This window comes from Eleutherodactylus coqui, chromosome 9 (assembly GCF_035609145.1).
Source record: "Eleutherodactylus coqui strain aEleCoq1 chromosome 9, aEleCoq1.hap1, whole genome shotgun sequence".
NCBI classification, from domain to species: domain Eukaryota; kingdom Metazoa; phylum Chordata; class Amphibia; order Anura; family Eleutherodactylidae; genus Eleutherodactylus; species Eleutherodactylus coqui.
Genome location: NC_089845.1, coordinates 173968680 through 173984597, shown reverse-complemented (window position 1 = coordinate 173984597; position 15918 = coordinate 173968680). Strand labels below are relative to the sequence as shown.

The window sequence follows — 15918 nt, the reverse complement described above, 5'->3', positions numbered from 1 at the left end:
GGTCAGCCTTCAGTATCTACTATGGAGCATTGCATCTTGGAACCTCTGTCCTGGAGCACTGTTTCCTGGGACTTCTGTTCCAAATCATCTTTCCTGGGGCTTCTGTCCTAGAGCGTCGTGACCTGGGGCTTCTGTCCTGGAGTGTTTCGTCCTGGGCATTCTTTCCTGGAGCATCTACTCTGAAGCATAGTGTCCTGGAGCTTCTGTCCTGGAGTGTCGTGTCCTGGGGCTTCTGTCCTGTAGCATCATGTCCTGGGGCTTTTTTTTTCATGGAATGCTGTGTCTTGGGCCATCTGTCCAGGAGGGTCAGCCCAGAGCATTGTGTCTTGGACCTTCTGTCCTGGAGCGTCATATTCTGGGGCTTCTGTCCCAGATTGTCTCTCCTGGGTGTTCTGTCCTGGAGCATCGTGTCCTGGGGCTTTTGTCATGGAATGTTGTGTCTTGGTGCATCTGTCCAGGAGGGTCAGCCTAGAGCATTGCATCTTGGACCTTCTGTCCTGGAGCATCATGTCCTGGAGCTTCTGTCATGGAGCATTGCATCTTGGGATTTCTCTCCTAGAGTGTCTCTTCCTGGGGCTTTTGTCCTGGAGCGTCTCATCCTGGGGCCTCTAGTTATACAGAGAACTCAATCAGTATTCCATAAGAATAAAATAACAACTTTTTATTTACCCCATAAAATATGCAGCGTTTTGACCGAGACACGGTCTTTATTAAGCATTTTAGTCCTGGGGCTTCTGTCCTGGAGGTTGAGCCTAGAGCATCTATTCCAGAGCATTGTGTTTTGGAACCTCTTTCCTGGAGAATCATGTCCTGAGGCTTCTGTCCTGGAGCGTCTCATCCTAGGGCTTCTCTCCTGGAGCGTTTAGTTCTGGGCATTCTGTCCTGGAGGGCCAGCCTTCAGTATCTACTATGGAGCATTGCATCTTGAAACCTCTGTCCTGGAGCATTGTTTCCTGGGACTTCTGTTCCAAATCATCTTTCCTGGGGCTTCTGTCCTAGAGCATCGTGACCTGGGGCTTCTGTCCTGGAGTGTTTCGTCCTGGGCATTCTTTCCTGGAGGATCTACTCTGGAGCGTTGTGTGTTGGACTCTCTGTCCTGGAGCATCACTTCCTTGGACTTCTGTTCCACATTGTCTGTCCTGGGGCTTCTGTACTGGAGCGTAGCATCCTGGGGCTCTCAGCCTGGAGCGCAGCATCCTGGGGCTTTAAGCCTGGAGCACAGCATCCTGGGGCTTTAAGCCTGGAGCGCAGCATCCTGGGGCTTTCAGCCTGGAGCGCAGCATCCTGGGGCTTTCAGCCTGGAGCGCAGCAACCTGGGGCTTTCAGCCTGGAGCGCAGCAACCTGGGGCTTTCAGCCTGGAGCGCAGCAACCTGGGGCTTTCAGCCTGGAGCGCAGCAACCTGGGGCTTTCAGCCTGGAGCGCAGCAACCTGGGGCTTTCAGCCTGGAGCGCAGCAACCTGGGGCTTTCAGCCTGGAGCGCAGCAACCTGGGGCTTTCAGCCTGGAGCGCAGCAGCCTGGGGCTTTCAGCCTGGAGCGCAGCAGCCTGGGGCTTTCAGCCTGGAGCGCAGCAACCTGGGGCTTTCAGCCTGGAGCGCAGCAACCTGGGGCTTTCAGCCTGGAGCGCAGCAACCTGGGGCTTTCAGCCTGGAGCGCAGCAACCTGGGGCTTTCAGCCTGGAGCGCAGCAACCTGGGGCTTTCAGCCTGGAGCGCAGCAACCTGGGGCTTTCAGCCTGGAGCGCAGCAACCTGGGGCTTTCAGCCTGGAGCGCAGCAACCTGGGGCTTTCAGCCTGGAGCGCAGCAACCTGGGGCTTTCAGCCTGGAGCGCAGCAACCTGGGGCTTTCAGCCTGGAGCGCAGCAACCTGGGGCTTTCAGCCTGGAGCGCAGCAACCTGGGGCTTTCAGCCTGGAGCGCAGCAACCTGGGGCTTTCAGCCTTGAGCGCAGCAACCTGGGGCTTTCAGCCTGGAGCGTAGCATCCTGGAGCTTTTTTTTCATGGAACGCTGTGTCTTGGGCCATCTGTCCAGGAGGGTCAGCCTAGAGCATTGTGTCTTGGACCTTCTGTCCTGAAGCATCATATTCTGGGGCTTCTGTCCTGGGACTTCTGTCCCAGATTGTCCCCCCTGGGTGTTCTGTCCTGGAGCATCGTGTCCTGGGGCTTTTGTCATGGAACGTTGTGTCTTGGTGCATCTGTCCAGGAGGGTCAGCCTAGAACATTGCTTCTTGGACCTTCTGTCCTGGAGCGTCGAGTCGTGTGGCTTCTGTCCTGGAGTGTCAAGTCCTGTGACTTATGCACTGGAGCGTCGACTTCTATGGCTTCTGTACTGGAGTGTCAAGTCCTGTGGCTTCTGTCCTAGAGCGCCGAGTCCTGTGGCTTCTGTACTGGAGCGCCGAGTCCTGTGGCTTCTGTACTGGAGCGCCGAGTCCTGTGGCTTCTGTACTGGAGCGCCGAGTCCTGTGGCTTCTGTACTGGAGCGCCGAGTCCTGTGGCTTCTGTACTGGAGCGCCGAGTCCTGTGGCTTCTGTACTGGAGCGCCGAGTCCTGTGGCTTCTGTACTGGAGCACCGAGTCCTGTTGCTTCTGCACTGGAGCGTCGAGTCCGGTGGCTTCTGCACTGGAGCGTCGAGTCCTGTGGCTTCTGCACTGGAGCGTCGAGTCCTGTGGCTTCTGCACTGGAGCGTCGAGTCCTGTGGCTTCTGCACTGGAGCGTCGAGTCCTGTGGCTTCTGCACTGGAGCGTCGAGTCCTTTGGCTTCTGCACTGGAGCGTCGAGTCCGGTGGCTTCTGCACTGGAGCGTCGAGTCCGGTGGCTTCTGCACTGGAGCGTCGAGTCTTGTGGCTTCTGCACTGGAGCGTCGAGTCCTGTGGCTTCTGCACTGGAGCGTCGAGTCCTGTGGCCTCTGTCCTGGAGCGTCGAGTCTTGTGGCTTCTGCACTGGAGCGTCGAGTCCTGTGGCTTCTGCACTGGAGCGTCGAGTCCTTTGGCTTCTGCACTGGAGCGTCGAGTCCTGTGGCTTCTGCACTGGAGCGTCGAGTCCTGTGGCTTCTGCACTGGAGCGTCGAGTCCTGTGGCCTCTGTCCTGGAGCGTCGAGTCCTGTGGCTTCTGCACTGGAGCGTCGAGTCCTGTGGCTTCTGCACTGGAGCGTCGAGTCCTGTGGCCTCTGTCCTGGAGCGTCGAGTCTTGTGGCTTCTGCACTGGAGCGTCGAGTCCTGTGGCTTCTGCACTGGAGCGTCGAGTCCTGTGGCTTCTGCACTGGAGCGTCGAGTCCTTTGGCTTCTGCACTGGAGCGTCGAGTCCTGAGGCTTCTGCTCTGGAGCGTCGAGTCCTGTGGCTTCTGCACTGGAGCGTCGAGTCCTGTGGCTTCTGCACTGGAGCGTCAAGTCCTTTGGCTTCTGCACTGGAGCGTCGAGTCCGGTGGCTTCTGTCCTGAAGCGTCGAGTCCGGTGGCTTCTGTCCTGGAGCGTCGAGTCCGGTGGCTTCTGCACTGGAGTGTCGAGTCCTGTGGCCTCTGTCCTGGAGCGTCGTTTTTCATGGGTGCATTTACTTTTGGAACACAGCTCTAGTCATCATCTTATTTAGTCATTCATTCGAATGGCGCAGAGCTGTTATGGCAGACAATTATTTTTTAATTCATTTTTTGCAAAGGAAAAGTGTGCAAAAATGTGTTTCTTCTATTGTTTGTTGTCTGTTATGTCCTTCACCTTTTTCTATGTTGTCGTAGGGCCTGGAACCTGTGATCATACAATTGCTCAGATAATACACTGTAATACTTATGTACTGCTGTGTATTATTTATTTACAAGCTATGGCAACCCAATGACCCTCTTCGATTGGATAGTAAGAGCCGATCATGTCACAAAGGGAATTCACTCGCTCTGTTAACCACTCACATGCCAAAATCAACATTAACAGCAGATCCAGTGCTCTCTTTGGCTCCCCCTGTTACTCTGGGATCCCAGCAGATCCAGCCAGCTCCCACTGCATATGCCCCATATACCTCCCAGAACCTATATGCATGTCAACAGGCAGGAAGAGGTTAAAGTACCAATTAAAATATTGAAGACTTTTAAAGATTACCTAGTGGGATGAAATGGGAAAAAAAAGATTTGTGCCATTAGTGGGGGGGGGGGGGGGGGGGGAGTGCAGAGTGTTGCGTCTCATGTGAAAGACTCCTTAAAAATAATGATAAAAGATTTTAAAAAGCTGCTCTCTGTAGCCACATTCCGTGACATTCCTGTGATGGCGGATGGTGCTGTGCGACCACTCGTGGGTTGTGGGGCCAGTTGCAGTTTTTATTGGCACTACTATGGGGTGAATGATAAATAATGGACTATTTTATTATTGTAGCCCGTTACAGATGTCAGCGTGGACACTAATCCTGGCTGTTAACCCCTTTAAATGTCGCTGTCAATCCTCACAGTAGCATGTAAATACCCCAAACAGTGTTTTGGGGTCCCAAGCGGCTCCACCACAAGGAGAAAGCTAGGTGCTAATCAGGTGCCATAGCAGCATGGGGCCTTCTGAGGGCCCCTAGGGCTGCTCTAACTGATGGCCTGACAGAATGTGGTATAATGCAATACTGTGGTAGTGCATTATACTGTATGAGTGATCAAATGCAAGTTAAAGTCCCTCTTGAAGACTATTATTATTTATTAGTAAAAGTAAAATGTACCTCCCCCCCCCCCCATATTTATCAGTAAAAAAACAAAACAAAGAAACAACCAAAAACACACTTGATATTGTTGCAGCTATAAAGGTTGTAATCACTAAAAACGTCCATTTACTTACTGATGCAGGAGGGCAGATATCTGCAGCACCTCAGCATGCGGGCAGCCACATGTCTCAGACACCGGTGAGACCGCCACTCACACAGCCTCCTAATATAGAGGGGGGGCTGCTTGGTGTACACTCCCACACAGAGTAGATGCAAAGTGCCAGACCTTCTGATACATGTAGTCCACCATGCAGACCAGTAACCTATTAATGATGCCATAATAGTTCGGCGGGTTGCCCTGCACTTCAAACAGTGAACCACATTGGTGCTGCCACCCTGGGCTCCCCCTGGAGTTTAAAAGCCACACTGCATGTGAATAATGCATAATAAATGTGAGACATTAGTTGGATTCTGGCCAAGGCTCCCCACATTTTGTGAGTCCCTACACTAATATAAATGTATCACAGAAAGGGGAATATAAAGACAAACAATGACTGAAAACGGTCATATCCTTACTGATCTAGGATGGCGCAGCACATGTATCAGAATGGTCTGCCACTTTGTATCCACTCTGTGTGGGACTATACACCAAGCACCCCCCCCCCCATATGGCGGTCTCATCGGTGTCCTACACGAGTGTAACTGGCTCCCTCATTTGGCAGTATGGCTGCCTGCATGCTGAGGTGGGGCACATGTTTGCCCCCCAGTATCAGTAAGTATACGGCCGTTTTCAGTGATTGTTTGTTTTTATATTTCCCTTTCTGTGATACATCTGTAAAAGTTGGAACTATCATAGAACGCATTATTTATCCCACACAGTGAACGTGGCAGCATCGTCACCCCGCCCGTCTCCCAGAAACAAGTTCATAAAAAGTCATTAATAAGGTTGTCTGAACTCCACAATGGTACCAATTGAAAGGACGTCCTGCGAAATATGCGCCTGCGCACAACTGTTTTGGTGGAAAGATTTTAAAAAGTCATGGCGGTCAGACGATGGCGGCAGAATTTTTTTAGTAGTAGTACAGAAAAATACCCTCTATAAATTTAAATTATCGCGTTAGTTTTGTTGCAGTGTGTAAACCGTGGAAACAAGACCCATCACAGATGGTGAAATGTAGCTTTTTTTTCTATTTCACTCCACTTAGAATTTTTAAAAAATCTCCCAGTACATTATACAGTATATTAAACAGTATCACTGAAAAATACAACTTGTCCCGCAAAAACTAACAACAACCCTCAGGCAGCGACGGCAACAGATTAATAATAGAACTATGAAAGTGGGGAGGAAAAACTGAAAATTTGAAGAAAAAAAACATGCTGCGTCCTTAAGGGGTTAAAGTAGTGATTCTCATGCCACCATCTGTGCACAATACCATATTCCAATCACTACCAACAGTCAGAAGATGAAAGTGGTGGGGATCACCCAGTGGGACCCTGACCAATCCCCTCAGAATTACTGCAGCGCACATACTGTAACTCCAACTTTCACCAAATCAGAGTTAAATGATAAAATTCTGCTTCCTTCCTGAAAGTGTGCGCCCCCCCCCCCCCCCCCCCCCGGTCTACAGGCTGTGTCTGGTACTGCAGGGTCCAAGTGTAATTCTAGATATACCCCATGGATGATGATGGCACTCTTTGTGGATGGGAGCAGCAATAAAGAACAGACAAAAAACCCCAGTGTCTGTGTGCTTGATAAAGGCTATTGCATAGCCGAAACGCGTTGTGCATCCTGAATAAATATCTCTTTGGAACTACACGGACACAATTTCATTTCTACAAGCCAACCAGGATCTTAGGGGAGTCATTTCCTGACACCCCTACGAAGTAAGTCACTTTTCTTGCTGTTTCCTCATATCCACTTACTGGAGCACTGGGGTGTTTTTGTCTGTTCTGTATTGCTTCCTGCTGCCTCTGGTATATATTTTGCCTAGGGTTACCCCGTGATGCTCTCCCTCCCTGGGATCTCTCCTTGACCAGTAATTTGGATCCACCTATGATGCCACCCGCTATCCAGGACCAATCTATTATACCATCCGCCATCCGGGACTAAAAGACGACCCGTGACCTTCCCTGTAGGGTCGAGTTCTTTCTTCTAGTATACCGCCATTCTCTCCACCCCCTATTAGAGCGCTAATCTCACACTTTTTACTACTTCTTCATTTTTTAGAGGGATGTTTTATATAAAAAACAGGGTGCCTTAACTGTCCGAGAACATCACCAGAAAAGCAAGGGGGGCTTCATATGGGCAGAGCTGAACTTGTTCTCACTAGCCACAGTCTAGCTGCCAGATTCTGTCACTGATAAACCAAAATCTACACAACCCAAAGCGGTTTTGGATGAAGCCTCGGCGCCCGCTGCCCGGCCCTCCGGCAAACTTTTATCAGAGACTGGATCTCATTCTCGGAATTTGGAAAGAGGTTTGGCCGCTGCGGGGAATGGGAGGTCTGCTTGGGTGGCGATGACACGTGTGCTGCGATCACCTGACATAAGGACGACCGCCACATGTCCTGCCATACCGCCATCCGTTACATTGCCCGTAATGAAGAACAATCACTGTGTTAGCAGGAGAACTAATAAAGTTACAGTAACACGGAGGGCCCGGTCTCCCCCAGTCTGATATATCACACCGACTTTCCCATTGGAAGATGGCTGCATTCAAAATGGCCGTCATGTTGATGACATGGCCTAACAGGTTCCCCCTCCCCCCACAGCTTGTATGCCAAACCGGATCACCGTCTACCAAAGCGTTTTCCTTCTGGATGGGTGAGGCATCCTGTATCTGGAAGATGCGTTCGTGTCTTTGGGATGGCCGGACGCGGAGATCACTTAATACTGCGACAATGCTGCATCCCCCGTACGTCTGTCTGATGCCCGCTAATGTCTATTTCCATCCGTTTCCCCGCAGTCACTTCTAGACAAGCGGCTTCTGAGGAGGTTAATTGATAAGTTATCTCGCGGCGGCCTTTTGGCGGTAATGTAATTTACTGCTGCAATTAGATCAGCTCAGCGGCTTCATACAGTACAATGGGGCAGCGGAAAGGAAATCCCCGTCCTCGTTGGCAACATTGTATCATCTAACAAAGGATGAGTCTGTTAAATTGACATTCTCAAGTTTGTAACATGTCAGCGAGCGGGGAGAGATAATGGAAGCAAATCAGAAGGAAGCGGCAAATGGGCCAATTACGGTGTTCAATGCCAATGAAGAACGCTGCGATGCTGCTGGGGCGCGATCAGCGAATCACAATGGATGGTATTGTACGGATGGAAACACAGGATAAGCGGGGGCGGCACCCAGAGCAGCCAATCAGATGAGGGATTACCATTTTCCATCGGATTGGATACTTTGCCATAACTTTCCATTCCAACAAAGTGCAGGGCTTTTCACTCCCGGCAGGATATGTATTGTGTTTCACATTTCGGGGATCCCCGCTATTCCCTGATCCCTATTTTCCAGCACAAGTCAGTTATAGTCCCCTTCTCAAAGCAGGAAATGCCTAGGAGAGCAGAATTTGGATGGAGGTTTCGGAAACACCTAAAGCAGTTGGCTGAGGGGGGCTGCCGTTTATCAGAGATCTATGTGGTGTATTGAGGTTACGCCTGTAAAGGGCTTGTCCCTCCAAAAGATGTTGTCCTCTGTCCACAGGATAGGGGATAACTAGCGGATTGGCGGGGGACCAACTGCTGGGACCCTTAGCAATCATAACAGTGGGGGCCCCAAAGGTCCTTAAATGATTTCAACTCTTGTCATCGCACCTCCTGGAACTGTCTTCAAGCACTCGGTTATCTCCAACGGTCTATCTCTGGCAATCCCATTGAAGTGAATGGAGCGGCAGTGCGCATGTGTGACCATTGCTCCATTCTTGCAGCGATCTCCAGGATCCTGTTCCTGTGATCATCGGGGGTCCCAGTAGTCACCCCCACCCCTCCCCCATCCCACCTCCCCTTCTAACAAGTAGGAATTGGCCAAAGTGTAGGATTCCTTTAAGCTATCTTGGCATTATGAAACATCAAGGTCTTGTAGTTTGAGACAGTCTCATGTAAACCTTGTAGTGACAACCCAAAAGATATGTGAACCCCTTTCCGCCCCCGAGCAGACAGTTACGTCCTGTGCTTCAGGGTTTGTGTAGAATGGGATCGGCAGCGGATCCTGCCCTGTTCAGGGCGAGTATAAGCTGCCCTTGGCAGCAGACTGACGTGTGCAGCGCAACTGTTAACTCTTTACGTGTCTCTGTCATCTCTAACAGCGACATTTAAATACCCTGATTGGTGTCCGTGGGTCTTGAACACCCCCGCGCAAGACCACGAGTCGCGCTCGGTTCCCATGACAGCTTGGGACATTCTGAAATCCCCCTGACCACAGAGCTGCCATGTCTTGATACACTGCCTACCAGAATGTTGTATAATGCAAAACTACCGTATTGCATTATACTGTGAACGATCAAATGATCACAAGTTCAAGTCTCCTGTGGGACTAAAAAAAAAAGCAAAAAGTAGTTTTAAAAAGTTTTATTAATTATTAGGAAAAATAACGTAGTAAAAGTTTACCTCCCCCCTCCCCCCTCCTTCTCAAATTTATAATAAAAAAGCATATTTTGTATTGCTGTATCCGTAATAGTCTGATCTATCAAAGTAACACATTATTAACCCCGCATGCTGAACGTCGTGAAAAGAAAAGAAAAAAAAGGAAGCTGTAGAAAAAAAGCCGTGTGGAAATCGACATGTTCACATTGGTCTGTGGCTGCTCAGCACTATTTATAAACATGGTTACATTTTGATGACACAGTCTCCGCCCACTGGACACTTCACTGTCACCTCTTATTGGTGTGTCTCTACATTACTGGGTGCAGCACTGCCACAACATCCGGGCACCCGCAGGTGGTGTAACCCAGCTGCCCAACAACAGCACTGCCACCAGGCTCAGCCGCCATGGCTCTGGGTCCCACCACCACCGCACCATAGTAACCGGAGCCGACACACTGTAACGCACCATGTGAACAGGCCTCTAGAGCTCACTGTCCATACACTCCCAGAAATAGTCTGAGAACCAAGGAGGCAGCGGCTACTTACAAGTGTCTGGACCAAATGGGTTGGATTGCTGCTGCAAGCAAAAACCAGAGGGGGGCGGCCAATGCGAATACAACACAGCGAGGAAAAACAGAGCTGGGCGCGCACCCACGTACTATACACCGATCTACGGCTTCTCAGTAGCATTTATAAATGGCGTGTTTGTAAAAAAAAATACACAGCGCCAGAATTGCGTTTTTTTTGGTCCCATCGTCTCCAAGAAAAAATGTAATAAATTGCGATTTTGGCCTCATGTCCATGAGCGGGTCGGGTTCTGTGGGCGGGAGCCTTGGCATGAGGACATTCTGGACGCGTGTGGGTCGTCTGGTGTCTCCTCTGTGCATATGTGCGGGCCCGCCGGTTGCCATGCCCCCCGCACATGCGCAGTGGAGATTTTTTTTTGAACTCCTGCTTTCCCGCGGGACCCGCAGCACACCCAGAGTGCCAGTTCAGGGTGTGCAGCAGATCGGACAGCTTCAATTGACCCATGCTGCGATTAGGCTGCGGGCGCCCATGAATAGCCTATGGATGGCTTGACCCTCGGATCATCCCCGCAGGTGCTCCAAGTGGATCCCGGAATTCTAACCCACCCGTGGACATGAACCCATTAAAGTCACATGACCTGTGAAATGGTGCCAATTGAAACTACAGGCCAACCTGCAAAAAATGAGCCCTCAGACAACTATGTGCGCGGAAGATGAAGAAAATGACAAATAACTATTTTTTTCCCCAAAATATTTTACTTTTTAAAAGTATTGCAGCAAAAACTCTATAGAAATGTGATTGTAATCGCTCCGACCCGCCGGACCAAGTACCTTGTGATGTTTGCTGCGAGTGTACAAGAAACTCCTCCCCCTCCCCGCAAAGATGGCAGAATTGCATTTTTTTCCATTTCACTTCCCTCAGAGATCGTTAACAGTTTTTCAGTTCATTATATGATACATTAAATAGTATCTCTGAGAAATGTGACTTGTCCTACAATGAAACAACCCAACGACAGCGACGGGGAGGCGTCAGTAAGAGGGATCATTTCTTTAATACATAAATGCCACTTCCAGGAAGCAATGGCTGCGATTGGTTCCAAGAGTGCTGCATTGATTGGTTGACTAGCAGTCACAGAACCAATCACAGCTGCCACTGCCATCTGGGGGTGGGATTTATGAATCCCATAATCAGGAAGTGATGTTGTATGAGCGGCCCGAGGACTGCGGGAACCGCGCCAGAGCAGCCGGAGGGACCTGGACAAAGCCTGCTGGGTAATGTACTCCTTTTTTAAACTTAGTGCAATTAGGGCTTATATTTCAAGCTTCCCTGAAAATCTTGAAAAATCAGGCTAAAGCTTATATTCGGGGAAACAGGTTTTAGGGCAAATAATGACTAAAGCTCCTGATGGAATACTACAGAAAAGCATTGAGCCTTCAAACTATCCTATCCCTGACACTGAGACCCCCCAGCCAGTGCTTGGAGGGTCTTCTAACACCATTAGCCGATATATCCGTGTGAAGTGATGGCGCCTCTACAACAAGAACAAGCCCCTCGGAGTAATGTTACCGAACCATAGAAGCTTCTATACTGGGAGGCTGGCTCACTAAGGGTTAATGCTAAACAAAAAGCCTTTAGAGCGTTCCTATCTTTCACAGCAACCGGCACCTCAACCACAACTATTTCCTTGAAGGGCTAATAGGCCCCATTCATCTCCGTACATCACCGGCGCCGGGCGTCTCATCTCTGTTCCATGGTAAATACGCCCCACATAGTTCTCTAGACTCCTCAGTATACTACAGCGCCCGGGACCTGTGGGGGACGTGGGGTTTGTCTACGTGTTCGGCGTACTCTACTGCAGCTGCGTGCTCTTCTTTAATCGACTATTACTAAAGGTTCCGCTTTGGCTCTCCTCTCGGCGACTCCTATTGTACAGGTCTAGTAATAAGTACATTCGCTCCAGGTCTCCAAGTGGTGGAGTCATGGGTGGAGACCACTATTCTACTCCAAGCTAGACCATCAGGTTTGGACTTTGACCCCCTCCATGTGTCATGTTATTAAAATGTGTCCATTGACTGTCTACACAATGAAGGCAGACATGGGATGAGTCAATATTCGACGCCATGAGGTCCTCCATCATTGTCAGTGAATGGGTCTGCTGCTTCCTCTTGTCTCCCCATCCTGAGTAGTCGCCATTGTTGGGTCCACATGACGTAAGATTATTGTGCATGGGATGCTGTTTTGACTTGCAATGACCTAAATATTGCATTCTGTAACCCCAGGGGACTAGCAGATTTTATTTTTTTGCATGTGCTTTCCCCTAGACTCTGGCTGCACTAACAAGAAATTCAATAAATCTGCTTCCAAACCATCTTGCACAAGCTTTGCATGTCCAGTCTGGTCCTGAGGAGATTAACAAGCGAATAGAACACACCATCGACTTACGGAGTGGAGATAAGTTGAGAAGAGAGCATATCAAGCCTTTCTCACTGATGTTTAAAGACTCCAGCCTGGAGCATAAGGTAGCCGAGTCTCTGGAGCAAAACCAGATCATCCATGAGAAAATCCGAAAAACCATAATCACTTGTGAACATTAATGTTGTTTTCTAACGCCAGCCCTGCCTTTTAAAGGGAGCTTGCAACTGTGGCCGGCAACCTGAAGTAGTTCAACATGATGCCTTAAAGGGGCGGTCTGGGCTCTTTTCTGCTGGTGACCTATCCACTGGATAGGCCATCAGTAGTTGATGGATGGGGTCTGCCACTTGGGACCCCCGTCCATCAGCTGATCTTCCAGCCCGCTGTCCAGTGCAGTAGGCCGGACGTTGTCATCGGTGGTCAGAGGAGGAATTGGGACGCTGCGCTGCTGTTCCTTTTCCAACTCCGGACCGGATGTCAGTAACGGGTGCAAAAAGTGGGCCAGCGGTGCGGCGCTCCCATTGGCTTCAGGAGGGGGGAAACCATTGCTCCAACTTCCTTAGTCCACTAATGACAACATCCAGCTCACTGCACTGGACAGCAGGCCGGACAGTCAGCTGATAAACAGGGGTCCCGGCAGCGGACCCCCGTCCATCAACTACTGATGGCCTATCCAGCTGAATGAGCCTCGACTGCTCCTTTAATGGATTTCTACTAGTAAATGTAACTAAAGAGCCCCACAAAGTATCACACAGGGGGGCTGAGAAGAAGGCACGTCCTGCTTCGGGGGAGTCACATGATTGCTCTCCATTTTCGGCCCCCCTGGGTTTGGCACTTTTGAGGGGCTGTTTAGCGGATACATTTACACTCATGTACCGCGGTTGGTCATACCGACGAGTTCCCGTTGCAGATATTGTGTTCAGCTGGACATTTGCTTTGTTTTACCTTGAATGACTGCATGTTTTCTTCTCCATTCACATCCAAAGCTGACTTCAAGATTTTGCTAGTTGAACTTCTATGCAAATGAGCTCAGGTCAGTCAAACCATAGACTCCTCCCAAAATAAAGGCGGATGGCATTGTGGCTCCAGCCCCCCGTCGGTACAGCGCTGGATGAGATGCCCAGAGCCGTCATATCCAGCCTTCCACCAATCAGAATGCCCGGATGTAGTGGAAGCAGCCGCCCCGCGGGGGTTGGATAACAACTACAAGGAGATCTGCAAACAGGACTTTGTTCTGTTACTGTCATTCACCGGAATCAGTAGAAGCTTGAATGCAGCTCTCGTTGTGTCTGGAGTATAAAGGACCTCATATTGTCTACGACATCAGATCGTTTGTTGAACCTACAGTGTCATAAAAATACACTTTTATAACATTTCTACTATTCTCGTGCCGTATTTTTCGTCCCGCGTCTGACAGCAGACACATCTTGCAGGAGAACAAGATCAGTGTGGTGTGAAGGGAGGTCTGGGATCCACACACCCTCTGTTGGATCCGTTCAGGGTGGAGAGCAGTTAGAGAGCATCTCTTACTCCGGAGGACCCGTACATCCCATTGATGTGAATAGACCCTGTGTGTAATGCTTCATTTCCCCTTTGGAGGCGCTGCAGGGAAGTTGAACAGTTTCTTTCCAGTTTCTAGGGTTTCTTTAGGGGACTTAAACTTGAAATCACCTGACTGCTTGTACAATGCTCTGCAGGAGTTGTTTATATGGTGCTTCTAGCCACAGGCAGGGGTTAATAGACTGAAGTCCACAGGCAGGAGTTAATAGACTGAAGTCCACAGGCAGGAGTTAATAGACTGAAGTCCGCAGGCAGGGGTTAATAGACTGAAGTCCACAGGCAGGGGTTAATAGACTGAAGTCCGCAGGCAGGGGTTAATAGACTGAAGTCCGCAGGCAGGAGTTAATAGACTGAAGTCCACGGCGCCCTCACTAGGAATCATTTGTACATTTTTCCATGATGGTTTTAGCAGCTTTCCAGATCTCCGTTTGCAGTCAGTGAATTCACTTTCAGGTTTCAGTCGAGCGTTGAGAGGCATGAATCTGATCTCCGTTCCTTTGGATGCAGTCGTACACATGAGCGATGCTACGAGGTAAATAATCGCTGCGTGTCCTTTTTCGTGTCCCTCTGAGTGCCTTGCCCATTGTTTTCAGCAGGACAGTCAAACACGTGGCATGCCGTGCGATGTGATGTGTGAAGACAATGGGATACCCTCCCGCCCGGACATGTGTGCACTCTTGGTAGTGGCTGTGCCTGGTATTGCAGCTTAGCCTCATTCACACAACCTCTGCTCATATTCCTGTAGGGCGTACAGTGGGACCACCTGCTCAGGACCCCCTCTATCAGGGGCGCAACTATAGTGGGTGCAGGGGATGTGGTTGCACCCGGGCCCAGGAGCTTTAGGGGGCCCATAAGGCCTCTCTTCTCCATATAGGAGCCCAATACGATTAATAAAGCATTATAATTAGGGGCCCTGCTACACATTTTGCATTGGGGCCCAGGAGCTTTAAGTTACGCCTCTGCCCTCTATGATCCAGAATGGAGAGCTGCTCAGTCAGAACTATTTTAAAGGCCATCCTGTATGACTACCCGCTGCAGGGGACATGCCAGGCTGGCGGCAGCTGAAGAGGTCTTACTCTTGGCACTCCCAGCAATAAGCAGACCACCCTGAGCCTCGCGTTCCTGAAGGAGTTGCACAAACTGGCACTTCCCCTTTAAATGAAAGTAAACTGCAGTTGGTGACACCCGCTGCCCCTTCCAGTGCCAGCCATGGTGCCAGAAAGCAAGCCCTTTAAGTGATGACCTCTCACTCACTATGTGGCTGAAGCCTATGACATGCCCCTTGGTGATCCTACTTCTCTATATAATTGCATGAATACGTCCAGTAGAAGTCTCCTGGGCGCCTCTGACCTGCAGGATGCATATTAGTGAGCAGCAGAGTGCAGAGACCCCTGGGTGGGGGGGATCGCAGTGGATTCTGGCACTCGCATACGCTATAAATCAGCTGATGCTGGAACTCCTCACTGATGGATACTAAAAAAAAATCTATATATTTTTAAAGATGTTTTCTTCATTGTTACTTATTGTTTATGGACATGGCCGCAGGAGGGCTTGTGTGAGATGCATTCACTATGGTGACAAATTGGGACGCATGTAGAAAGGGATGTAATTGGATGTTATTCACATTCTTCCATCCAGTGTTGGCCCCCTTACCCTCAGTGACTGCAGTACTGTGATTCAGCTGTCCACAACACTTGCTTCCACTCACTTACAGTCCGTCGCTCCGAACACCAACGCAGGTTCTTCTGTGCATTCACTGCTGTCATGTTGTGTGCATCCACTCGTCCGTGGTAACCCTTCACATGCCGTTCCCTATAAATGGTTCTGGTGCTAATGGATGTTCCCATGGCCTGTGAGACCCCCTGAGCGAGGGCAGACGATGTGTGTGATGTCTTCACAGCTCCTACAAGGCTTCGTTGTCTACGTTCTATCAGTTTACGAGTTCTCCCAGAACATGGGGGCACCGCACACACCGGATGGTCTTCATGTCCCAATAACATGCCCAACAGTGGACTCTGCAAGGTCCAGAAGCTGCGATGTCCTTACTGAGTGGCTGCTGACATCGCCATGGTTGTCTCTACACCTGGTGACATTTTTCCCACCAGACCCCGTTGTCAGTTCTACACCTGGTGACATCCCTCCCTCAGACTCCGTTGTCAACTCTACACCTGGTGACATCCCTC

The 15918-nt window shown here is 50.1% G+C and overlaps 1 protein-coding gene across 1 annotated transcript in view; it reads left to right on the top strand.

Moving 5' to 3' along the window:
* ADCY8 (adenylate cyclase 8) overlaps positions 1-15918 on the top strand; it is a 488216-nt gene that overhangs the window by 323482 nt on the left and 148816 nt on the right. The window contains exon 8 of the mRNA XM_066578800.1: positions 12085-12282. Coding sequence (XP_066434897.1) covers positions 12085-12282 — 198 coding nt within the window. The remainder of the gene's footprint in view (positions 1-12084; positions 12283-15918) is intronic.